The sequence below is a fragment of the Micropterus dolomieu genome, linkage group LG08 (genome assembly GCF_021292245.1).
Source record: "Micropterus dolomieu isolate WLL.071019.BEF.003 ecotype Adirondacks linkage group LG08, ASM2129224v1, whole genome shotgun sequence".
Lineage (NCBI taxonomy): Eukaryota > Metazoa > Chordata > Actinopteri > Centrarchiformes > Centrarchidae > Micropterus > Micropterus dolomieu.
This window is the reverse complement of record NC_060157.1, coordinates 31953229-31979773: the sequence shown is the minus strand read 5'-3', so window position 1 is coordinate 31979773 and position 26545 is coordinate 31953229. Positions and strand designations below refer to the sequence as shown.

General features: G+C 44.6%; 1 protein-coding gene across 1 annotated transcript in view; it reads left to right on the top strand.

The window, feature by feature from the left end:
- The window catches only part of mfn2 (mitofusin 2), a 17631-nt gene extending 8077 nt beyond the window's left edge, over positions 1 to 9554 (top strand). Inside the window, exons 9-18 of the mRNA XM_046056541.1 lie at positions 82 to 149; positions 368 to 489; positions 586 to 712; positions 914 to 1018; positions 3280 to 3382; positions 3572 to 3792; positions 7191 to 7346; positions 7479 to 7675; positions 7791 to 7925; positions 8018 to 9554. Coding sequence (XP_045912497.1) covers positions 82 to 149; positions 368 to 489; positions 586 to 712; positions 914 to 1018; positions 3280 to 3382; positions 3572 to 3792; positions 7191 to 7346; positions 7479 to 7675; positions 7791 to 7925; positions 8018 to 8087 — 1304 coding nt within the window. The 3' untranslated portion in view covers positions 8088 to 9554. The remainder of the gene's footprint in view (positions 1 to 81; positions 150 to 367; positions 490 to 585; positions 713 to 913; positions 1019 to 3279; positions 3383 to 3571; positions 3793 to 7190; positions 7347 to 7478; positions 7676 to 7790; positions 7926 to 8017) is intronic.
- The last annotated feature ends 16991 nt before the right edge of the window (positions 9555 to 26545 follow it).

Below are 26545 nucleotides of genomic sequence, written 5' to 3'. Positions count from 1 at the left end.
GGGGGGGGGGGGGGGGGGGGGGGGGGGGGACCCGAGCTGGGCTGGAGCAGTTCCTCAGTTAAACGTGTTGTCCGGTTTCAGGTGGAGCGCTTGCTGAAGGCTTCCAGGCCCGAATGTTTGAGTTCCAGAACTTTGAGAGGCGATTTGAGGTGAGATTTAAACACCAGTGAGGTCAGTTAGGGTCCAATATTCAATTCAGTTTTGTCTGAATTGTCTCTGTACAGAACACACAGAGATGATAACACCTGCTAACTGTAGCTCAGGCTCATCATAACTGCTCGTACTGTCTGGATGTTAATCATCTTGTGAAGTTGAGGGCAGCGGCGTGTTCACTGACCGACGCCTTGATGCTGTGGTCTGTGTGTAGGAGTGCATCTCCCAGTCAGCTGTGAAGACCAAGTTTGAGCAGCACACTGTGAGGGCCAAGCAGATCTCTGAGGCCCTGCGCTGCATCATGGACTCTGTTCATATTGCTGCACAAGAGCAGAGGTGAGTCAGCTGGCAGATGTGAACCAAACCAAACGAGCCCAGAGGGTCACATGTGTCTCTTGATGCCTTTACACTGGGGTGTATGTGTGTGTGCAGGGTCTACTGCCTCGACACCAAAGAGGACCGTCAGGACCGGTTGGAGTTCATAGACAAGCAGTTGGACCTGCTGACCATGGACTGTAAGGCCAAGATCAAGAAGATCACTGAGGAGGTGGAGCGACAGGTGAGCATGACATCATAGGGTACCTGCTGCTCCGCAGCAGCTGGGCTTTAACTTCCTCCCTGAGGGTCGGGGCTGATTAGTGAAGCCCTGAATTATTTCCTCACTTATCAAAGAAAATGTGTATCTCTAAAGAAAGATAGTCCTGGTTGAGCTCTGTTCTGAAGGGGCCTGGTTTTGACCTGGCTCTCTGCTCCGGTTCAGGTGGCAAACGCCATGGCAGAGGAGATTAGGAAGCTCCACGTGCTGGTTGACGACTTCCATATGGACTTCCACCCTTCACCAGTGGTGCTCAAGGTCTACAAGAACGTGAGTTTAACCTCTTTCCCCAGACCCTTTTATTCTGCAGACCTGATTCTGTTAATGTCTTTATCCCAGTCACTACAGCGAGCTAGAACAATATCTGACTTTCACAAACACATTTTTGAAGGATGACAAATATCGTCTAATTTTTATTATCTATTTATTTATTAAGAAATTCCAGAAAATATCCTAAAAAATTTTTTGTATCACACACCCCTGTGTGAAGACCAGGAGCCCTGGACGTGTGGAACAATGGAAGAAGATAATCAAATGTGATGCAGGCAGGGCAAGTTCTCTGCGTGGGGCGTTTTCTATTCGACAGTAGGGATCGACCAATGTGATTTTTTTTTTCCAGGCCGATACCAATTATTAGTAACCAATTAGACCGATGACTGATATATATGGAACCGATATACATCTTCTGTAAAATATTTAATCTTGGTGTCAAAATTTAGAATAACACAAACTCCAACACAAAACTTTGTTAAAAAATACCAAGTTGACATGTTCAATCTTTATAAATAGTAAATAAAATTAATTAGAGATCCATCCCAGAGATGGACTTGTTAACTATGTGTGATAAATTATCAAACTTTGTCTTTACCTGCTGCCATTTGTATTGTATTTATTTTATATTGTTAGGATTTTATTGATACATTCATTGATAGTAATTATTGGTTCTGATCTTTATCTATACTCTTATTGGTTTTTCATTACTGAAAAATATGTTATTTAAAAAAGAATAAATTCAGAACTTTCAGAATTTTATTATAACGAGCTGTTCTCAAAGCAACAACAAAAGTAAAGTTTACAGCAGCAAAGTAACAATATGAAATCAGTATCTCACTGGAAACAATTGGAACATGTAAAATAAACTACATTCCCGACATCAGTGCAGTTTGCAGTGCAGAAAGAAGATAGCAGTCAGTTTCAGTCCTCCTCCCTCTGCTGCTGCTGTAGAGAGGAGCTGGTTTCTCTCAACAAGCAACTGAGTTTGCAAGGATTTTCAAAATTTTAGCTAAACAGGCTACAGCCAGAGAGATTTAGCTTGTTTATAACTTGCTGTTAGCTGAGCTAGCACATGTGCTTGTGTAAAACCAAAACACAGCTGCGGTGGAGAGATTAAAATATCGCTTGTTGTACTGATGCAGTATCAGCCTTTTACTAGTATTGCTGTTTTTGCTGTACTTACTTGCAGTAGCGGCTGTAGTTATGGTCAACTGGTCTAATCTACACTCCGCTAGCTCCGCTGTGTGTGTGTGTGTGCGCGCGCATGCGGAGCTCTGCTGAGACAGGAGAGGGGGGGCTGCAGCGTGGTGGTTTGCTCGTTCGATTGGCTACTTCTGCACAATTGTCAGTGTTAGGCTCGTGACTTGTAACCAATCAGCTGGTACTGTGGGCGGGACATTGTACTCACCACTCTGTGGGCTCGAGCAGACAGACAGACAGAGAGGCGGCTGAATCAGAGCCAAAGGATCATTTCTTAATTAATGAATTAAATGGCTATCTGTTTTTAAAATGGCTGATGCAGATTATTAGGAAAATGCTGATTATCAGCGGCGATAATCAGCCAGACCGATTCTTGGTCGACCCCTCTTCGACGGTACATAATTATGACGCTCACCTGTTCCTGTTGTCACCTGCCTGCTGATCTCTGCGGGCGGAAACAGCAGGAGAAGCTCGCTGCCTTTCATGCAGTCGTGTGCATAAAGGTGCTGGTCAAAGTAACTTTTCGTGAACTGACCAATCACAGCCTGGAGGGGGTGGGACATTAAAAATGCTTGACTTGTTGAATTGTCTTTCTGCATGACTGATTATTGAGGAGTTAGTACTGATTATTAGCATTAACTAATCAGAGACTGACCACCATGTAGGTCGTTATTCTTACACAAGGATTTAATGACACAGAAATGAAACTGCTTTCCCACTGAATTTAATATCACACAAGTGGTGAGATATTATAGTGTACTATTATCCGATATTAGAATGTACCGGCCGACACACACACCTACATGTAAATGTTACCAGCACCTACTCTTTCCACTTCAAGCTCTGACTAAAGGTGGGGAGACACAACCGTGGTTGACAAATGTGTCAAAATACACTGGAGATAAGCTTGTTGGTGGAGACGGAAAGCAGATTGGTACTTGGTTCATTTCCTGACTTTGAGCACTTGAGGATGAAGCAGCAGGCCCAGTGTAGTGTGGCATTGTGGGTGAACGGCAGCAGTGTTTGATTGTTTCTCTGTTGTGCTGTTTCTCTTGAAGGAGCTCCACCGCCACATAGAGGAGGGTCTAGGCAAGAACATGTCAGAGAGGTGCTCCAGCTCCATCACTGGGGCCCTGCAGGCCACGCAGACCGACATGATCGGTAACCCTCCTCTGCTCACAGCTGAGATCAGCACAAACACACACCTGTACACTGTTCACATTGGCTTTAATGCCACGTCACACTGTTAACCGTGACTGTCTGTAGCCACACTGTGTCACTTCTGTCTTACTGTGTTCTGGTGACCCCCCCCCGCCCCGCTCACCGACCCGTTTGCTGTCTTGTGTGCAGAGGGTCTGAAGCCTCTGCTGCCCGGCCCGGCCCGGGAGCAGGTGGACAAGCTGGTTCCCCGTCAGTGCTTCAGCCTCAGCTACGACCTGGCCTGTGACAAGCTCTGCAGTGACTTTCAGGAGGACATCGGCTTCCACTTCTCTCTGGGCTGGACCATGCTGGTGAACCGCTTCCTGGGGCCCAAGAACACCCGGCGGGCCCTCATGGGCTACAGCGACCAGGTAATGCCTTCAGGGACATAAACCAGAGAGAGTGAGCTTTACAGGGTCCTGAAAGGTTCTCAAAGAATATCTGTCCTCCCTCACTAAACGCAGTGAGCCTCTTGTACCTGCAGCAGGTGCTGGACCAGGAGAGTCCCCTACAGTCTTTGCTGTCATAGTCCTGCCCCCTGTAGGTAGTGGAGTAGTGTGACACCTCTGGCAGGAATGTGTAGTCAGAGATAAAGTGGAACCAAAGGAACTAAGGGTGCGCCCATCGATTGGTCACCGATCGTAACCGGCCAATAATGGCTTTAACTAGTTTGATCGGTGGTCGCTAAAAAGGCTGATAAGAAAAGCCAATCGGATGACGCAGTACTCGCCAGACAAATTTTCAACAGCAGCTAAAATGTTTCACTGCGCTGTCTGAGCGGATTTCAAAGCTAGACAGCACCAAAGTCCTTCTCAGACAAGAAGGGATTAACGCGCCCATATCAATCAGCTGACTGCCTCTCTCTCTGTGTTTTCGTTACAAAAGCGGAGAACTGTTGCTACGTTTCCGCCGTCCGTCCAGATTAAAACGGTGAATCAGAAGATGTTTGTTTGAAAACGCTGCTGACCCGATGGCCAAAACAGAGGACTTTATAAAACAATGACACGCACTCACACGTTTGGCTTTGCGAGTTGGTCTCAAAGCGAAAACACGATGCTTTACAGAGTTATAGTTTTGGTATTTTTATTTAAATATAAGTACTGTGTAAATAACACTTAACAGTTAGCCTAGCCTACTGTGCATGTCGCTGTATTTACTTTGCGACATCTCCCAGCCTGTTTTCTGCCTCAGTCTCTCGTACTCCCGTGTTACTTTCAGCAGGGGCGTTTCCAGGTTCTTGAAACATTGGGGGCTTAGCCCAGCACAGAAATCTTTCATTGCCGCCTACCCAAAGTACATTTATAAAGCAACAGTAAATTATATATGTAGCCTACATTTATTGTGAATTTTATAATTACTACTGATAATAATTAACACTGATGATATTAAATTGGGGGGGGGTCTGGAGATACTCCCCCAGAAGATTTTGAATTTGATTTTCCTGAATTCTGGAGACATTTTCTGCACCAATTTATGGTGGAAATGTCTTTATTTTATAAAGGGAAGGTGGCAGGTGACAATTCAGAATATAAAAATATAATACAATGTAATGCAGTAATCAGTAGCTTATATGTTTGTTTTTTTAGATTATATACTATATTTCGGTTGTTTTCACGCATTTGGCGAATTATTATTTTTTTGGCCCACAAGCAGGGGGGGTGCTGTAATAGATGTGATTGGGCCAGCCCAATGTCAGTATAGGCCTGATGCTTTATGGGCCGATCGTTGGCCCATTTTTTAAAAAACAGTTTGGCCAATATAAATAAATAATTTGACTTGTAGCCTACTCGATGAGACGAGCGCACTGCTTTTCATCAGAGGAAGAAAACCGAAACTGAAAACACTTGTGATCAGACAGAAATATCACCACAATTCAACTAATGTTCACTTCAGCACCTCTGATAAAGTGCAGCTCACATCCGCTCTAGAGGGAATGAAGCATCCTGGAGCAGAGAGACCGTCAAACAGAGCAAAGTGTCTCTGAGCGAGGGGGACAGAGACAGCAGGACACAGAGCGATCAGGTGTGTCATGATATTCTCTCACTACTTTGCGGCGACTGTTAACCGTTTGTTAGCAAATACACTGACCAACAACATTTATATTTAAATGTATTGATTACAGTTTTGCTAGGGACAATTTAGAAGTTGCGGATAAGCCCTGAAGCTGTGAGCAATGCCCTCTCTGTCTCTCTCTCCCTCCTCTCGTGCTCATTCTAAACGCAGGCGGACTGAGTAATGGTAAACAAAATGTAGCAGTATTATTGCGAGTAGCCTCCGCTCTTTGAAGTCCTGCGAGACAAAATGAAGATTAATGCATATTAACAAAATATTTTTGTTGCTGTTGTTTAGTTACATTCGGGGTTACAGTCAAAATATCTGGGGCTAAAGCCCTGGAAAAAGTAACCTGGCGATGACTTTCAGTAACAATTCCACTTCGTTGTCGGCCACTGGAGGAAAAAAAAAAAAAAAAAGCCTGTTGTGGTTCTTGGTCTGTAATCGTCTGCTACTGCGGAGTAAACCATCTGCTTCATGTTTACACTGGCACGCGCATGCCCAGTGTAGCTACCTGAACGGCCACTAGATGTGTGTTTTCAGTCGTTCTAATATAGACAGAGATCAACTCTGATGCGCAGCTGAAACGCTGCTGTGGACGGAGAAGATCGGTTTCGTTATAAAACTGTTAAAAACGTAGCAGTGTGGATGTAGCCTCACATTACTCCTCTCTCTACTCCTCTCATGTCAACCCTCCTGTTTCCCCGAGATTCTCCAGTATTTTTTCGTTCTCACCCGGTATCCACCCGTTAAATGTTTCCCCGGAAATCTCCCTTATTTTTAACCTTTTATGAAATCAAATAAAAATCTTCTGGCCGTATTTAAAGTGTTTGCTACTCTCCCTCTGGTAAAGTCAGTGGCATGTAAAATATGTAGACTCTTGCACAAGGATAAAAAATGAAAACAATCCACTGAAATGATATAAGGCCTATAGCCTACTGATGGCAAACCATATGAAATTAGAATGAATATAGTAGCCTATGTAATATTAACAATTGACTGTATAATATGGAATTTACATTGTAGCCTATTTTCTATTTATTTAAATTTTCAAATCTCACTGAAGGCAGTTTTGACTCCTCTCTGTAGCCCTTCTCCCTCTCTCTGCTCCTCTCTCCCTCCTTAAGCCCACAGAACCTGCCTGAGCTTTCCAGAACAAAAAGCAGCTACTTCAGAGTTTATCATCGACTCATGATGCCTGTGCTCCTTTATCTCCTAAATATTTTGGCTATAGCCTTTTTTGTTGCAGTTTTTATGGTTGTAGTAAATTTATAAAGATGCTGTTTGTTATGTTTTTGTAGTTTATTCCACAGTAAAGCTATATTTGTTAAGCTGTAAGATGTTCACAGTAACCAGGCAAAGGATGCTATGGTTTAAGTCTCTAACACAGATTGAGTGGAATTTGTTGCCCAAGTTTCCTGGCTATAAAATAAACAGTTGTCATTTCATGATACTTTATCATCTGTTAACTTTAACACTTAATACATTGTTTTTAGGACCAATTAAATAAATATACAGTACACTGTATAATGCTACATGATAAATAAAAGGCTCCAAATAGACCCGGTGATCGTGATCAGCCCAAAAAATCCTGATCGGAGCACCTCTAAAAGGAACCTTGAATATTTCTGCACCTCACTGGGGAGGGAGGAGTCTATCGCCCTGCTTCAGATGCTTTTCATGTAAGCAGTGTCGTCTTCTGTGTTACCGGCTGCAGGTCCCCCGGCCCCTGGCCCTGACCCCGGTCAGCACCAGCATGCCTCCGTTCCCACAGAGCTCCATGACCCAGGAGGAGCTGATGGTGTCCATGGTAACCGGTCTTGCCTCCCTTACCTCCCGTACTTCCATGGGCGTCCTCGTGGTCGGCGGCGTGGTGAGGACACACACACATACATATGAGAATAATAAAGGATACAGGTGAAAGGCGGCTGGGCGGCTGTGGTGGTGGGGGGGTTTTCAGTGGACCTGAAGTCGTGTGTGTGTGTGTGTGTGCGCGTGCACGCAGATCTGGAAGGCCGTGGGCTGGCGTTTGATCGCCCTGTCGGTGGGTCTGTATGGGCTGCTCTACATCTATGAGCGGCTCACCTGGACCACCAGGGCCAAGGAGAGAGCCTTCAAGAGACAGTTTGTGGACTACGCCAGCGAGAAGCTGCAGCTCATTGTCAGCTACACCGGGTCCAACTGCAGCCACCAAGTCCAGCAGTAAGCGCACACTCACTCACTCGCTCACTACTGTCGTTGTCAGCAGCTGTTCTGGTTAAACACTAGGTGTCTCTGCTGCTTTCTAACCCGTGTCCCTGCTGGTTGCGGTCCTCAGGGAGCTGGCCGGTGTGTTTGCTCAGCTCTGCCAGCAGGTGGACGTCACCCGTCAGAACCTGGAGGATGAAATCACAGACATGAACAGCAAGATCGAGCTATTGGACGGCCTGCAGAGCAAAGCCAAGCTGCTGCGGTAAGTGACCCGGTTAGATCCTCAGGTCTGCAGTGACACAGTTGGGTCCTGTGTGGGTGTTACAAACATGAATGTGTGCTTTGTTTTGTCAGGAACAAGGCGGGCTGGCTGGACAGCGAGCTCAACATGTTCACCCAGCAGTACCTCCACCACAGCAAGTAAACACCAGAGCAGAGCCAGAACCCAGACCAGAGGAACAGCTGGTCCCCTGCTGAAGGTTCCTGTATTTTAATGAGAGGAAGTGGATCGTTGGAGTCAATGGTGATCTGGATCCGAGGATGTGAGCTCTGTCCTGTGGTCAGCTCGTCCCACAGACTCAGAGCGCCCCCTGTGGCTGATAGTCTGACTGCAGAACAGAAGCTGAGCTCTCCTTGAATCCCCATCCTGCCCCCTAACCACTGCTCTGGGACTCGACCTGAGTCCAGTGAAGTCGGCCACAGTGAACTTGTTGATGTGATTTTGTGCTTAGGTGGAAGAAAGTTTTTTATGTTAGCTGAAAGTGGAACTGGTCTCACCTGAGACAGATTCAGCAGGTTTCATCCATGTATAACATCTGCTTTTACTGAGTGCACCTCCTTTATTGTCCCAGATCTTCATTTCTGTGAGGAGAAAAGTTTTGACCTGTGAAGAATAGATTTTAGTTTGTTCCTTGTGTTGCTGCGCTTGATCTGTATTTATATCATCATCTTCATCCTCATCATCACATCTCATGTTCAGACTCAGACCAGCCGCATTTCCTGTCTGTGGCTCCGAGCCTGTTGGCTCTAGCCTTTAAACAGAATCCGCTGCTCGCAAATACCTGTCGGGGCTCTTTCAGCAGAGTCCACACGTGGAAGTCTGAGGGTATTTGGGGTAGCAGGACGGTGTCTGTGGGACTGAGTCTGAACATGAGATTTATTGATGACCAGATGCTTCTGATTTTATTCACGTTTCACTACAGAATATGAGAAGGGCCAAATGCAGTGCTTAAATAATCTGACTTTATACTGGCTCAAAGTTCACAGATGTTAAAGTGAGACATTGCAGCACCAAACCTGATGGAGCTCCTCCTCTGTTCCACTCTGTTCTTTAAGGACCAGGTTTGTTAAACTGTCCTCAGGAACGAGCTGATGGAACCCTCTGATGCTGGGGACACTGTTTCCCTGATTGAGCTCAGAATCCAGACCTCCACGTGGCCCTTCTGATCCCCCACCCAGATGTGGTTTCAGCGCTCTGTGTTTGTGTTCCTGCCTGTCTGAACGACACATGATGGAGGCTGGAGGCAAATCAGCCCCTGTTTCAGATGAATTCTACTGTGGTTTCTGCTGTGTGAATATAATTTAATAAAGTGGGGGGGAGCTGCACTGTGCCTGGATTAGTCTGTCGGATTACTGTAAAGGTCCTGTTTGATTGGCCGTGCTGTAAATGGAAGATGCACGCCGCGTGTCGCCCAGTGAGCATGAAGGCCATCGTACGACTGCGCCGTCAGAGTGAACTCGTGCACTTTATCACTTTGCTGCTGTGTGATTTGTGTTTGTGAAGCAGAGGAGTCTTCGGGCTTCAGGAGAACCACCTGCATGCTGTGGCTGTTTGTCCTGCTCAACTGTTCAAACATGTGTATGTCTGAAAATAAAGGTGACGCCAACCTAATCCCTTTCCAGATAGTTACATGTGCAAACTTTTACTGTGTGGTAGGAGGTGTCGGGTGTTTCGTCCTGTACTTTGCTGCACTCAATTCACTTCTCATCTCGCTGTGGTCCCTGAGGGTAAGATATGTTGGTAGGTAAATACTAATTAGTTCGCAGTACCTCATGTCTCACACTGACACCCAGCCGGTCTCCATGCACACCTAGGGGGTAATCACCTGGAGAGACTGTAGGAGCTCAGACCCTTTGAAAGGGCCAGTCAGTCACAGTGATGCTGAGAGACTAGAGGAGACCTGGGTCATTGTAACACCTGAGGGCTTGGCCAGCAGGTGGCAGTATGACACCACTGACGAGCTTCACTTCAGGTCCTGGCAGCCCTTTAGTAGCAAACTGAAGCTGACAGCATGTCAGATTTGAATGGAGAGCAGTGAAGCCAGTTTTGGACCAATAAAATACTACTACAGGGCTACTTCCTGTTGGCACCAGTGTCTACTGCGCATGATCACGCAGCATAACAATGGTTTAATGACGTAGAGCAACGACAGAAACACCATAATTCTGGTAGCTGTGGGGCTGCGCCAACAAGTGTCTCGGCTCAGTGTGTTTGTCTGACTCAGATTGTCACTGTTTAATCAGCCCACCTATAGGCTCACCTGCCACACACAAATGCAGCGTCTCTGATGGAACAATAGTTTTTTTATTTTGTTTTTTTTTATTCATAGAGCGTTTATAATCTAAATAATACGGTTACATCTCTCATGTGTGACAAGATGTCTCAGGGTTTTGATGTCATTTTTGAGCCTACATGTAGGCTTTGGTCAGCTTCACTGTTTCAACTGTGGCTTACCCCCTTGGTGCAAACACTAACTGCTTAACTGATCACTAACCAATCGCTGCTTTAGTGTAGGCCTATAAATAGGTCAAAGGTCAGATTAACTGTTTTTAACATTAGACGCCAACAATGGACAGAGAACCAGGGGAGTAGGAGAGAGAAGCAGGGGACCACAGGTTCAAGGAGGAAGAGTTGGAGGAGGGCCGTCACTTATGAGATCAGGGCCACATGTGTTGATCATGTGATCAACCACTGGTTGACCATGAGAGAAGCTGGACTAAGAGTCCAGCCCAACTTGAGTCGCTCCAAAGTGGCGTCCAAATCAAACCTTCAGAAATGAGAACAGGTTGCAACTATCTATGCTGCATTTGACACGGTCGACCGCAACATATTACTAGACAGACTTGAAAACTGGGTTGGACTTTCTGGCACAGTACTAAAATGGTTTGAATCCTACTTAAAGGACAGGGGCTACTTTGTATCTATAGGTAATCACACATCTGAGCTGACAAAAATAACGTGGAGTTCCCCAAGGCTCCATTCTGGGGCCTCTTTTGTTTAACACTTACATGCTTCCACTGGCTCAGATTCTGAAAAACAACAAAATATGTTACCATAATTATGCAGATGACACACAGATTTACATCTGAATTTGAGGAGCCACATTAAGACAATTACAAAGTCAGCACACTATCACCTGAAGAATATATCACGGATCAAAGGACTTATGTCTCAGCAAGACCTTGAAAAACTTATCCATGCATTTATCTTCAGTTGACTCGACTACTGTAACAGTGTCCTTACAGGCTCCCTAAGAAATCCATCAGACAGCTGCAGCTGATTCAGAACGCTGCTGCTCGAGTCCTCACTAAGACCAAAAAGATAGATCACATCACTCCAGTTCTGAGGTCTTTACATTGGCTTCCTGTATGTCAAAGAATTGATTTCAAAATCCTGCTGTTAGTTTATAAAGCACTAAATGGTTTAGGGCCAAAATACATTTGTGATCTTCTGCTTCGTTACGAACCATCCAGACCTCTCAGGTCGTCTGGGGCAGGTCTGCTTTCTGTCCCCAGAGTCAAATCTAAACAAGGAGAAGCAGCGTTCAGTTATTATGCTCCGTATATCTGGAACAAACTCCCAGATAACTGCAGGTCTGCTGAAACTGTCTTTTAAATTAAGACTGAAGACTTTCCTTTCTACCATTGCTTTTAATTAAATATTTAAGATTTTTCTTTTTACCACTGCCTTTAACTAGTAGTCTTTTTCTTTGTTTTTAGCTTTTTACCCTTGCTTTTAATTAAATATTTTACACTGCACTGTAACTTTTATTATTTTTTAATGTGTATTTTTTCAATTTCCCTATGTTGCTTTTAAACTTTTTTTTTTTTATATTTCCCTGTTGCTTTTTTTTTATGTAAAGCACTTTGAATTACCTTGTTGAAATGTGCTATACAAATAAACTTGCCTTGCCTAATGACTATTTCAGCAGTACAGTAAAATACATATTTGCCGATTATACACCCCCCTCCCAACACACACAAATTTGTTGTTCTTTATTCTAAAAAGACCACACCACCACAAATATGGATTTAGAATATTTTATTGTATGACACAGGGGAGAAGAGCTGAGATTATATGCCAGAATGTATTAAGGATCCAGATGAAAGGATGTGGGAAGAGGAAGAACGGTGAGGGGTCGAGGGATGTGGGGATGAGAGTCGAGGGTAGGGAGATGAAGAGAGTGATGAATGAGGGAATGGAAAGGTGAGGGACGGAAGGTTGAAAACAATGGATTGGTGGCAGGTAGGTAGGAGGGATCCAGGGAGGTCAAGACTCAGGGCAGGTGAGCCGTCTCTTCATGTGTTCTGGAATGTCATCAACCGGTGGCAATAAGACGGGAGGGAACCAGGGGAGTTGAGACTCTGTGTAGGGGAATCGTCTCTACATGTACAGTGCTTCAGATAGAGCCCCCAGTGATCAAAGGATCAGCTTTATTTCTCAGGTATGTGTACACATATGAGGAATTTGACTCTGGATTGTACAATGCTCACTATGTGCTTCCTTACAATACAATAATAATACAATAATAAAATCAGACACAGGCTACAGTATAGAGAACATATATATGCACTATAAACAAAAACAATATAGAAAGATTGAGACAATAGTGCAATGAGCAGAGTGCAATATTATTATTATTATTATTATTATTATTATTATTATGTCGGAGGTGGATGTAATATATAGGTACACATACATGCGGGAAACATGCGTGTAAGGAAGTATTATGTGCAGGTGTTGTGTACTTGAGGTAGGTAGATTTGGCATACAGTATGAACAGCTCTGAACAGCACTGAAACAGAGAATGATGAATAAATAATAAGTGTTAGCTATTAAACAGGTGGCTGATTAGACGCAGAGTTACTGGGTTATTGCATTTACATTTACATTTACTCATTTGGCAGACGCTTTTATCCAAAGCGCTAATGGCACATATCGCAGCAGTGGGGTAAATACCTAGGGAAAGAAGTTATTAACAAAAAGTGCAATCAATACAAGGTAATTGTAGGGGATAGAGGGAGAATAGCACAGGAAGTGCATGTTAGATGTTAGGAGTTGGTGTTATAAGAGGAATTGTTCTCGGAAGAGACGAGTTTTCAAGAGCTTCTTGAAATTAGAGAGGGATGCCCCTGCTCTGATGGCATGTGGTAGCTTGTTTCACCATCGTGGTGTCACAGATGCGAACAGCCGGGACTGGGATTGCTTTGTGTGAAGGGATGGCAGAGCCAGGCAGCGTTCGTTGGAGGACCGTAGTGGCCAAGAAGGAACATAAACTTGTATTATGGAGTTTAGGTAGATGGGTGCAGACCCAGTAGTCACTCTGTATGCAAGCATTAGTGACTTGAACCTGATTCTGGAGGCCACGGGTAGCCAGTGGAGGTCACACAGCAATGGAGTGACATGCGTCCCTTTGGGCTGATCAAAAACCAGACGCGCTGCTGCGTTCTGAACCATTTGTAGGGGTTTCACCACACAAGCTGGAAGACCCGCTAGGAGGGCATTGCAGTAGTCGAGGCGAGAGGTAACCATGGCCCGTACCAGAAGCTGGGTGACTTATTGAGTGTGGTAGGGCCTAATTTTTCTGATGTTGTATAGAGCAAAGCGACACGACAGCAGCATCATGGTCTGACAACTGGTCATCAATCATGACACTCAAGTTTCTCACCACCCTTGCTGGAGTGATGGTTGAGGAGTCAATTTGTAGTTTGATGTTATGGTGGATAGATTGCTTGGCTGGAATGACCAAGAGTTCAGTCTTAGAGAGGTTTAGTTGAAGGTGGAAAGCCTTCATCCATGCAGATATGTCCGAGAGACAGTCTGTGATCCACGCCGAGACGGTGGGGTCGTCTGGCAGGAAGGATAGGTAGCGTAGCAGTGGTAAGAGAAGCCGTGCGAGCAAATGATCGGCCCTAGGGGGCCCTAGCACTGAGCCTTGGGGTACCCCTGTGGAGAGGCAATGGGAGGTGGATAATTGTCCTTGCCACAAAACATTGGAGGAATGCCCCGAGAGATACGATTCGAACCACAGGAGTGCTTTACCCGAGATGCACATTGCTGAGAGTGCGGATAGGAGGATCATGTGATTGACTGTGTCAAAGGCAGCTGATAGGTCAAGCAGGATAAGAACCGAGGATTGGGCTGCAGCGTTAGCTGACCTTAGGGCTTCTGTAACGGACAAAGAGCCGTTTCAGTAGAGTGGCCACTCTTAAAACTAGACTGATATGGATCTAGGAGGTCATTCCGTGAGAGGAATTCTGAGACCTGTTTGAAGACTGCCCGTTCGATAGTTTTGGATAAAAATGGTAGAAGAGAAACTGGCCGATAGTTCTCAACTTGAGTTAGGTCGAGTGAGGGCTTTTTAAGCAGGGGTGTAACCCGAGCCCTTTTGAAGGTGGTCGGGAAGGTTCCTGAAGCCAGAGAAGTATTTATCACATGAGTGATTGCCGGGACCACAGTAGGAGATATGGCTTGGAGGAGATTCGTAGGAATCGGGTTCAGTGGGCATGTAGTGGGACGGCTATGGGTCAGGAGTTCTGATACTTTGTTCTCCGTGAGAGGAGTAAATGAGGAGAGTGAAGCGCCATTGTCCTGGGAAGCAATGACACTTATTGCACAAGGATTGTTCCTGACACTGTGAGTCATAATCAGCTGTTCAGAGATGGCTTGTGGGAAGAAACTGTTGGTTTTGGTGTACAGTGCTCTGTAGCGCCTACCATGTGTGCAACATTCCGTTTCCGTATGTGTTGTACCGTGTGTTATATCCACCAGAAGCTCTCCACTAAACTGATTAATTTGTCGATTTTTATCCATTCTTTTATGGTACACTTATAGATCTCGGTTACTTTTACAACTACGTTTCAATTGGTTAAAGGATATCAGAAATCAGAGGTCTGGATTTCAAGTTATCAAAGAAATACTCTGAGCACACGCTTCGGTGTCGTGCTAGCAGCGCTACTACACCTTTCTCTACTACAATCTATGTGAGCGATGGCAGAGTGTGTTTCATGCCATCTTACCATGTCAAAGTTGACAGACAGTAGTTTGAGATCATGGAGAAAAATAAGTGCATTCTGGAGCTTTCAACAGTCACTTCGGCCCAAGCTAAGCGCGTAACTGCTATGAGCTTCCTCAACCAAGGATCCCGACTTACAGCACCCACATTCCACCTGCCTGAGTGCACCAAGTCTGACTTTTGGAATGATTTTACCATCCCATGGCTTGGGTCCTCCATCGCCAAAGCCTTGGGGCTCGCGGCGGGCTCTGCCCAGCCTGGTGGCACTAAGGAGCTTCTCAATTCCTCCCTGCTTCAGCAGGCCCCCAATGGCAGGTTTGCGAGAGCAATGGTCCAGTGGATGGAAGACTGTCAGCTCTGGTGAGTTCAACTCCACATCAATCAGAGCACTGGACAGTGGTCAGTGCGGCTAAGCATGGGACCAGCTGGCAAACAGATTTGATATTCTGGACTCCCAGGACTTTCCGCTGCTGGAAAGTCACTGTAATCCCACAGCATCCAAGTCTTCGTCCTCTGCCCGACGCAGGTTACTGAGGGAGGCTGTCATCAGGAGGAGCTCAGGTGAACCCGTTAGTTCGGGGATGACAGCGGGTCCCCCCCACTGGAATGGTTGCTGCTCCCCAGCTACAGCGCTCTCCGGTCGCCACCTCTCAACACGCAGCTGCAGCATTTTCCCGACCTTCGGCCGTACCTCCTCTCTTTCACCCAACATCACTGATTCTCGGAGACTCTACAGTGAGAAATATCCAGTTCGCCAACGCAATCACACACTGTCTTCCTGGTGCCACAACCCCGGATATCATTGATATACTGCCCGGTCTTCTGCCATCTCTTCCGACATTCATTAGGAAAGTTATAATCCACGTTGGCTCAAATGACATCGCACGCCTGCAGTCAGAACTGATGAAAAAGGACTTTATTTGCCTATTCGACTTGCTCAACAGTAGTGGAAAACTGTTATTCATGTCTGGCCCAATTCCCACGCTGGGTTGCGGAGTTCGGCGCTTTAGCAGGATCCTTAGCCTCCACACCTGGCTTCAGTCGGCCTGCTGCTCCCATGGTATTGGCTATGTCCATAATTTTGACTTATTCTGGAACCGTCCCTCCTTCTATGCACATGGTGGTTTGCACCCAAGCAAGTTAGGTAGCTGCATGCTGGCGGTGAATCTGCAGCATGCAGTTCTCTCATCCCGACAGCGCTGACTAACTACACCATCTGCTTCCCCCAGCTTCCATACCCAGCACGCTAAAGATAGTCATTTACTGTCCACAGCCTCTTACTCCCCCTTGTGGTTAGACAGTAATACTCCCACCGCTGTAGTTGGTCGTAACATCCCTGTTGTCATATCTCATAGGCCTGCCAAGTCACACAATGAATCTGTGCATGCTAACACTCCAAACATTAATAATTTAATCATGATCCAGAACAAAACCTCTACTCTAGCTTCAATGTCAGGTCCACAATATCTGGCCATATACTGGTCACCTCGCTCTATCACTGCTAAAGCAAGTAGGCCTAACGGAGTAAATGTCAAAAACCTCCTTCCATTGAAAAATTGAGGTGATACGTTGTCAGAGTGAGCTGCACAGCAACTACCGGACTGTTCTGTCAAATTTGCCTTATTAAACTCTCGGTCTCTATCAAATAAGACCTTTATTTTAAATAATTATTTTAAATCTCATCATTTGGATTTTTTATTTGTAAAAGAGACCTGGCTAAATGTTGGAGATCTCATCTCCCTTGGTGATCTCTGTCCTCCCCAGTGTAACTTTCTAAACTTCCCAAGGACCACTGGTTAAGGAGGTGGCTTAGCCACTGTTTTTAAAAATTGTTTTAAATGCAGACTTATGCCTGTAGATGTATACTCTACTTTTGAGGTGCAACTTTTAAATATTAACATCACTTCCCCAATCCTATGTGCACTGGTGTACAGGCCTCCTAAAACTAACAGTAACTTCCTTAAAGAGTTTTCTGATCTTTTGACATTTATGGCTTCCCGCTCTGACAAACTGCTTATCATAGGGGATTTCAATATTCATATTTGCTGCCCATCGAAACCGATGGTCACCGAGTTTTTACTTCTCGCTGATTCTTTCGGTCTAACACAGTCTGTATCAGGTCCAACTCATCAGAAGGATCACACACTTGATCTTGTATTATCGTGCGTTTTTTCTGTCTCTAACCTTGAAATTACTGCTACTGGTGTCTCTGACCATCTCATGATTATGTTCAATTCCACTTTACCATGTCCCCTTCCCACCCCTTTCCAGCCTCATTTCCTTGGCTGATCTAATAACCCAGACACAGCCGCACACTTCTCCAACATCTTCATGCACACTTATTTACCTCAGATCTCAGATGCCGTATCTTCGAATGCTGACACTGAGGAACTAGTCACTCTCTTTACCTCATCCTGCTCTGACACACTGGAATGTGTAGCTCCATTAAAACAAAAACAAAGCAAACATTGTTGGTACCCCACGGCTAAATGATTCCACTCGCGCTTTTATGCGAGATTATAGAAGGGCAGAGCGCAAATGGAAAAAAGACAAACTCCAGGTCTCATATGAAATCCTAAGAAACTGCTTAAACCATTACCAAAGTGCTGTTAAGTCAGCTAAAGTATAATATTATGCTGAACTAATTAACAATAATGCCCATAGGCCTAATATACTGTTCAAAACTATCAACTCCTTCCTAACTCCGGCCGTTGCTGCTACCTCTGCTCCTTCTACTGAAAACTGTGAGATGTTTAGGAACCTTTTTATTGACAAAATTGACAACATTAGATTTCACATCGCACCCTTAGGCTCAGACCCTGTAGAAACCAATCATCCAGCTAGCTGCCTCCAGAAGTTTCAAACAGTGCCATCCTCCCAGGTACTGGAGGTGGTCATGCATTTAAATTCTACCTACTGTCCCATAGCAGCCTTCGACAAAATTGACCATGCGATTCTATGAAAACGCCTGGAGGAAAAAGTCGGTCTACAGGGCACAGTGTAACAATGGTTTACATCCTACCTGAAAGAATGTTTACTGTTAGAATAGGAAATTGTTCATCATCTCCTGCTACCTTTAAATGCGCCATCCCTCAAGGCTTGATTTTAGGCCGTCTCCTATTTTCACTGTACATGCTTCCTCTTTGTACTATTTTTGAGAAGTATAATATTTTGTATCATTGTTACGCAGATGATACACAGTTCTACATACCAGTTACACCTGACAGTACTCACTACCTGAAAAACCTCTTAAACTGTCTGACTGATATCAAAGGCTGGATGGCGAGGAACTTCCTTCTTCTATGCTCTGTCATTAGCTTAAGTAACTCACTTGGTCCCCTGACTACAAACTTGCACAATGTAGTGAAGAATTTAGGCGTTTTTATGGATACTTACTTGAATTTTAACAAGCAAATCAGTAGTGTCGTAATGGACAATTTATAATCATCTTAGAACCATAGCCAAATTGAAGCCATTTTTATCCCATAGAGACCTGGAAACAGTTATACATGCGCTTATCACCTCACGGCTGGACTACTGTAATTCCCTGTATATGGGCTGACCCATTCAACACTTTCCCGACTACAAATGGTTCATGCAGCTGCCAGATTTTTAACTGGAACAAAGAAAAGACAACACATAACCCCGGTCTTGTCTCACTTGCACTGGTTACCGGTAAAATACAGAATAGATTTTAAAATTTTATTTGTTTTTAAAGCCCTCAATGGCTTAGTCCCACAATACATTACTGATATGCTAATTCCCTATTCTGCACCTAGGTCGCTCAGGTCATCTTCACAACAACTCCTCTTAATCCCCTTCTCATGCCTTACAACTAAAGGAGACCAGGCCTTTTCTTATGCTGCCCCCAGGCTTTGGAATAGTCTTCCATCTAACATCAAGTCCAGGCCCAACATTGAGAACGTCAAATCTAATTTAAAGACGTACCTTTTTTCTTTGGCTTTTACCTGATCTTGTCCCTTATTTTATTTATTTATTTTAATCCATTTTAATTTGATGTTGTTCTTACTTACTTCCTTTTAGTTCTCCATATTCCTTTTATTAATGTGTATTGGCGCACGAGTGTTTAATTGTGTAGTGGAATACACAGTGATATATACTCTTTGTTCTTTTGTTCGTTTATACTTGTATTTGGGTGTATTGTGTTCTTGGAAAGCACTTTGGGTCAACTCCTGTTGTTTTTAAATGGGCTATATAAATAAAGCTTACTTGACTTGATTTGACTACCAGAGGGGAGGAGCTGGAACAGGTTGTGATGTTTCCACGTTGTGGGATGTGATGCAGTCCCAAGTTGACTGCATCATTCAGTGACCTGTTAGCCCTGTAGGCAAACTGCAGGGGGTCCAGCAGGGGGCCTGTAATGTCCTTCAGGTGGGCCAGTCTTTCAAAGGACTTCATGACTACAGATGTCAGGGCGACAGGCCTGTAGTCATTTAATCCAGAAATGGAGGGTTTTTTGGGGACCGGGATGATTGTGGAACGTTTGAAGCGGGAGGGAACTTCACACAGCTCCAGTGATCTGTTGAAGATCTGTGTGAAGATGGGGGCCACATAATATGCTGTCTGTACTTTGGGAGTTCATGGTTGAGGTTTGCTCTTTTGAAGTCCCCGAGAACAATGAGCAGGGAGTCTGGATGTTTTTTCTCCACGTTAGTTATCTGGTTGGCCAGGTGTAGTAACGCCTCACAGGCCTGAGGTGGAATGTGACCAGGACAAACGAGGAAAGACAATCTGTGTCCCAGGATAGCAGGGTCATCTGAATCAGACTTGTTGCTATGATGACAGTTCCAGATTCATTTTTAAAAACCAAAAGACTCTTGTCAAGTCCTCAGCATTATAATGTGAAGGTGGGGACCTGGACGTGTTTCTGAAGTGATTACTGTGAACACGACCAGCTGATCGTGTTGGGAGGATTTCAGTTTTCTGTTTAGTCCTCGTTCTCTCTAACTGTTTAACACTTTAAGAGGGCTGCTTGGAGAATATTAGTTTTGTCGAAACAAGATAAAGACTGTTTATTGATCTACTTTTTGTTGTCTGATGATAATGAACTTTGCAGCAACTCGACTCAGTGAAAGTCAGCCAATGTCAACCACGTACCACGCACTGTAGGCCCTGTATGTTCTGCAGTGTTCAGTCTGAGCTTCACTGAAAAGACCAGACCGACTGTGGGCTTTCACTGGTCTCCGTGTTCCCTCTTTCTATTTATATCTTTACAAAGAAGCCCATTCAGCACACAGGACGATCAGTAGAGCAGAAGAGAAGGCCTTACTGTCATTCCATGTTGGACAACACTGTCTAAATCATTTATGAGCTCTGGCCCTCAGTTCAGGCTCTCCTGTTAATCCTGTTCATATGTCAAAGTGTAATATGCTTATACATTATTTAATATGATGGATAGATGATAATAAACTTAATTTATACAGCAACTTTCAAAACCAAGACCGTTCAAAGGTGCGTCACATAATGCATAACATACAAGCAAAGAGAGAAATAAGTCAGAAAATGTAACATCAGACACAGAAGATAATAAAAACAGAGAGAGAAAACTAAATGTAAAGGAACATTAAAATATTTGCGCAGGCGTTATAAGAGATGCCAGCATGTAGAGGTGGGCACTGCCTCCGCCGCTCTCTGTTCCACAGTGTTGCACAGTGTGCTTGAATAATATAATCAGGACCACTAACCAGTGTTAAGGTGCAGGACTTTAGAGGCCTTTGTGATGGCAATTCAAGTTTTCAAATAAACAGCTCAGGCAAACACTTGTCTTTCTGTGAATGTTATTCAAGTCTTCTGCAGAAGGAACTCACGGGGACACATACACATCAGAGAGTATCATCCAAGTGAGCTGCAGTGTAACAGCTCATGCAGCTTTTATCTTAGTCTCAGGGTCGGAGTCCTGTCTCATCAAAGGAACATGGTGTCTTTCAGTGTTCCCTAGGGGATCTATAGAAAGACCAAATGTCCAAGGTACATGTGGTGAACCACTTGAAGTCATGACCCCTCTGGACATATGTTAAAGCATCACACACATTTACCTTCCATTGACCCCATACCCAAGAGGCTGGAGGCCCCTAGTGAGATTAGTTACATGGCAGTGTTTTAAAGATGGATCTCATGAAATTCCCTTCACACCTTCCAGTCCTGAATGTCAGCAGTGCAGAGAATGTCCAGATGGTTAAGATTTTTTAGGGCTAAGCGAAACACACATCTGGGAGTCATCTGCGTAACACTGGCAGGGCACAGGGGCCAAGTGGAAAAACTGAACAAACAGGGCCTGGTGAGGCCACCTGAGCCTCTTGAAACTCATGAGCATCCTGAACCTCCTAAGCCTCCTAAACTTCCTGAGCATCCTGAAGCACCTGAGTCTCCTGAGCATCCTGAACTACCTGAGTCTCCTGAACCAACTGAGCCTGTTGGCCCTCCTGAGTCTCCTGAACCAACTGAGCCTGTTGGACCTCCTGAGCCTCCTGAACCACCTGAGTCTCTTGAGCATCCTGAGCCTCTTGAACCTCACGAGCCTCTTGAACTTCCTGAACATCCTGAATCACCTGGACCTTCTGAGCCTCCTGAACCTCCTGAGCCACAGCCCCCCTGACAATGCTCTCGGATATCAGCAATGAAGGACCTTTGACATTCATCCTTTATATTACAAAGAATACAGTGTAGAATGGACATTGATCTGACGAGGGTCCCACCAATTGATTAAACTTTATTTTTTGAAGACAAATGTTCAGCAGAGTTGAGTTATTTATGAGGAAGTTGTCATTTACTGTGAACAAACAGGTCGTGTTGCTCTGACCACATTTTAAGATGCTTTTAAGTTTTAAATCTGCATCTAAATCAAGCTAACTCAGTTAGCCAATAAAATGAGCAGGGCCAGAGGCCTGCTAGCAGCTCAAGGCTAAGCTCAAAGCTAAGCTCACAATCTAGAGACACAAAGATAAATGAGCTCACAAAGGATGAAACTGGAGACTAAAGTTTGGTGTTTTGTTAGCTCTTTGTTCCTAACCTCTCTGCGTTAGCCTTTCACTATTGGTTCTACTTTAAGTTCAGCACACTTTGTAACCCTACGCGGGGGTCCTATTGGAGTTATAAGTAATATTGGTTTTATTATTATACAGTTTAAGTAAAAGAAAAGTCTGACTCCATCAGTCACAAAGAAAGTGAGAAGCTCAAAGTTCAGCCATTAATAAATATATAATACAAACATTGTACCAAATGTGCCGAATGGATCTCGTGCAGACTGGAGATGTTATTCAACCCTCAGCATCATCACCATCATCATGCTATCCACTTTTACTCCTGTGAAGAATTGCTCAATGAATAGGCGCTTCAGACAGTTATTTAGCAAATGAAATGCATCTTGCATGGTGGATCTGCGTTGCTTGATCAACAAAATGGCAACATTGATCCCGGAGGTGGCTCTGAGCCTCATGAAGGTCCCATGCTCTGCCGGCCTGTGAGCCCAGCTTGTTCTTGCTGTAATCGCCTGTGAAAAAACAAGTTAGCGATGCTCTCGACTGAGCCCTAACATGCAGCAAACAGTAAAAAATACCCAACCATAAGAAATTAGCTATGTTTCCAGTGCCGGCTTTAACTTTTGGAAATCTTTGACGTCATCTCTGTGTTTCTCAGTTTGACTGATTTACATTTTTTCTCCTCAGTAATTCAGCTAAATATCATCACACAAAAAGTAAGATGAAATGAGGTTTACCGTTCACCTCCACTCACAAGCTCAGAGTTCACCAGCAGGACGATCTCCTGCTGTTGTCTGTGTGTTCAGCTGCGAAGAAAAGTTGATCCGTTGGAGTCGTGATCCACATGGAGAGACAACGTGTGAAACCCAGACGTATCGGACCGGTTGAAGTTTAGCGTTGATGTCAGCCACACATCAGGCTTTGTTTGGCCCTCTGCTCTGGAATTCTGAAACCCAAATATCTTTCAAACCATCCTTTTAAACACCATGTCTCTGTGTCAAATACCCACTCATAATCTTGATTACTGAGGTTTGGTGATGGTGACCAAAACAGCAGTGGCCCCCCACAACTCCAGAACGGTTTGGAAATAATACCCTCCATTTGAAATTGGATTAGTGTTAGAGATAACGTTTGTGTTTCACTTGTTTAGTGAGACCTCCATGCTTTCTGATGCAGAGGCAAAAAGTCAGCAGCTAATTTAGACAGTGTATGAAACATCCTGTCAGATCTGCTGCGATAGAGACAAGGAAGAGAAGAAAACAAAGAGGTTGAGATCTGAAGTCTGTAAATTCAAACTGAAAGTCTATTTGGGAATAAGCTGCACTAAAGCAGACAATGGCTTTCCTCTAGACAATGGCTACAATCAAATCTAATCAAATTTATTTTTATTATTTCAGTGTTGCACTGATATGTTGCATAATCCTAAAAATTGCATTTAATGAAATGGCCTGACAGCAGATCTGAGGCCATGTAAAACTGTACAGAGAGGGAGAAGGACAGGGTGAACAACAGGTTCATCAGACCGGGTCCCAGATTTCTGTGAATATAAAGATGCAGCAGCAGACATGTGTTTCATGCATAGAATTGTGTTGCAAAATGGATCTGATAGAAAAACTGTTAGGAGGTGAGAGTCATGTTGTCGGGAGCAGACTTTGGTGAACTGAGCGTTCACGGCGTAGTCACCAAGATCGATTAAGTGAAACCAATCGACAAACTGCATGGTAGATGGGGGCTGCTACTTTCATGTAGCTCACACAGACTCTTTTCTTTTGGGCCTTTGTGAAGGCGAGCCTGATCTAACGGATTACTACAAAAATAAGCAAGCGGCCTATCACATGACAGGCAGGCTGCAGGACAGGGCATGTCAGCGGAGGGGTTGGACAGACAGAAGACTTCAGCTGCTGTTCTGAGTATCTGAGCTTATGTAGTTAGCAGATAACTTAGTAACACCTGATAATGATATTGTACTGTCTGTTTTTTGTTTTGTTACTTCTGGTTGTGTATTTCTAATGTAGATGCAGTAGTAGCAGTATTAGTACTGCTGGATCTCTCAGATCACACTTGAAGTCTGTCCAGAATCATCTACGTCAGCAGTTTCAGCCTTTCTGGTTGGTGAAATATCATGTTGTGCAGAAATAGTTTTTTATTGTAGGCTATTTTTATTTATTGTATAGCCTACTTTACACTACACGATTTTTAGCCGGATTTGCCGCTCGGCGACTGTCAGGCTGTGATCGGGAGGAAATTAGCAGTTGATTGGCGGTCCCCAGTCGTTATGTGTGAACTACACAAAGACGCATCAAAACGGCTCCCTGACACATCACTGCCACATCGCCGACGTCTGCCAGATATCTAACATGCCAAATATCTGGAGGACTTGGCCGACTCGACATCCACATCCAGCCAACGAGAGCAGGCAGCTACTTTTTCAACCCTTTTTACTCCCCTCCAGCTCTCTCTGTAGCGCTGACAATCCCAGCTACCTGCGTGTGCTAATCCATTCTTTCACTCATATTCTTTGTCTTTAATAAACAACAGCTGTTTCGTGTGCAGGATTGCTTCATTTCCCGTTTCACATTTCACGTGTTTTCTTGAAAAAAGGTGGTTTGGAGACCAGCGTCGGGTGACACAGCCACTGTCAGCTTGTGTAGTGTGTGACCCCTGTCACCAATCACTCACGTAGTGTGAATGCTTTCTTGAATGATTTCAAGACTCCTGTCAGAAGACAGCAAGTTGAATAGTGTGAACAGCACGGCAATTGGCTGACGCTGAAAGTCGTGTAGTCTGCTGAGCCTTTAGTGTTTATTCTCCAGGGGCCTCAAGTATAAACTAGGGATGCAGCGTTTACCGGATTTCACTATTAACCGCGCTTTAAAACGTCACGGTTAATTAATCATAAAGGCTCCGCAAGTTACAGGAGCGGTGCACCAGCTCAAGTGTCGTGCTTATCAGAGGCTACTGTTCATTGGCTAAACTATGGCAGAGGGACCAAACTGTGAAGCTTTAGTTCCACCAAAGAAACAGCTGAAGTCGGCAGTGTGGGAGCATTTCGAGTAGGCTACACCAAGACTGACCAGGGCGTTACTGAAGATGACGGATCACCTGTTCAAAAACGTGCCGTTAAAGGTTCCTGCTAAAGGAGCGAATAACTACATTAAACTTGATGCAGCACCTGCGGGATCACCATCCAGCTTTGCACGCCCAAGTAAAGGTAAGCCTAATACATTATATTAAATAACGTAGCAAGTTGGTGGGGAATTAAATATGAACATGTCACTTACAGTCGATGCTGTGGCAGTGAGACTCGAACTTTCAGTGCAACGTAAACCAACAAGGCAGTGGTAACCTTTCAGACTCACCGCACCGACAGCCCTGCCGCACTATGAGGCCCATTATTTTCAATGGCTTGGTTTGTTGCTGCGTCGAGCAACATGCACCACACGGCGAGCTCGCGTGCACGCCGCTGTCAAACCAGTTGAACTTCCACGCAGTTCAAATTGCTTCTTTTCTGAAAGGGCCTTTATGGAAGACAGAACGTAGTCCTCTCAAGACCTTCAGTCACTGAACATTAAACGTTTCATCATGTTGTCTTCTCCTGTCTGTGTTGAGAAAATTTTGCCAGGTGTAAAACACTAACATACATCAGAAGCTTATAGACTTTCAGAATCAGAAGGAGCTTTATTGCCAAGTAGTGTTTTACATTTAATTCAATTCAATTTCAATTCAATTTTATTTATATAGCGCCAAATCACAACAACAGTTATCTCACAGCGCTTTTCATAAAAGAGCAGGTCTAGACCGTACTCTGTGATGTTATTTACAGAAGCCCAACAGTTCCCACCAAGAGCAGCACTAGGAGACAGAGGCAAGGAAAAACTTCCTTTAAGAGGCAGAAACCTCGAGCAGAACCATGGCTCAGGGTGGGCGGCCATCTGCCTCCACCGGTTGGGGTGAAGGAGAGAGAGAGAGAGAGAGAGAGAGAGAGAGGACAGGAGAGGAACAGAGAAAAAGAGAGGGATGGAAGGAGAGAGAGAGGGGAGGGAGGCAGCCTACACAATATACACACACAGAGGTACAGACAGTGAAGGTGATGTTGCTATAGACTAAATGAAAAATGGTACAGATATTTATAGTAGTGTTAATGGTAACAGTCGTAATGTTAATGATTATAATAACAATAATAACAATAAGACTAGCAACAATAGTCATTGCAGTAGAGGGTGTCGAGCAGGAACACGGGGACAGCAGGTGACCCGCAACCACAGATCCAGACTCCACAGCTCCAGAGCCAGAAAACCTGCAGGAAGTGATAGGAGGAGAGAGGAGAGGGACGAGAAAGCACAAGACTACCGGAAAGGGGAGAAGTTGTGTTAGTAACATGCAATAATGGGATGAGGTTGCATACAGAGGGAGAGAAAGTAGAGGAGAGAGGAGCTCAGTGCATCATGGGAAATCCCCCGGCAGTCTAGGCCTATAGCAGCATAACTAAGGGATGGTTCAGGACTCACCTGAGCCAGCCCTAACTATAAGCTTTATCAAAGAGGAAAGTCTTAAGCCTACTCTTAAATGTGGAGATAGTGTCTGCCTCC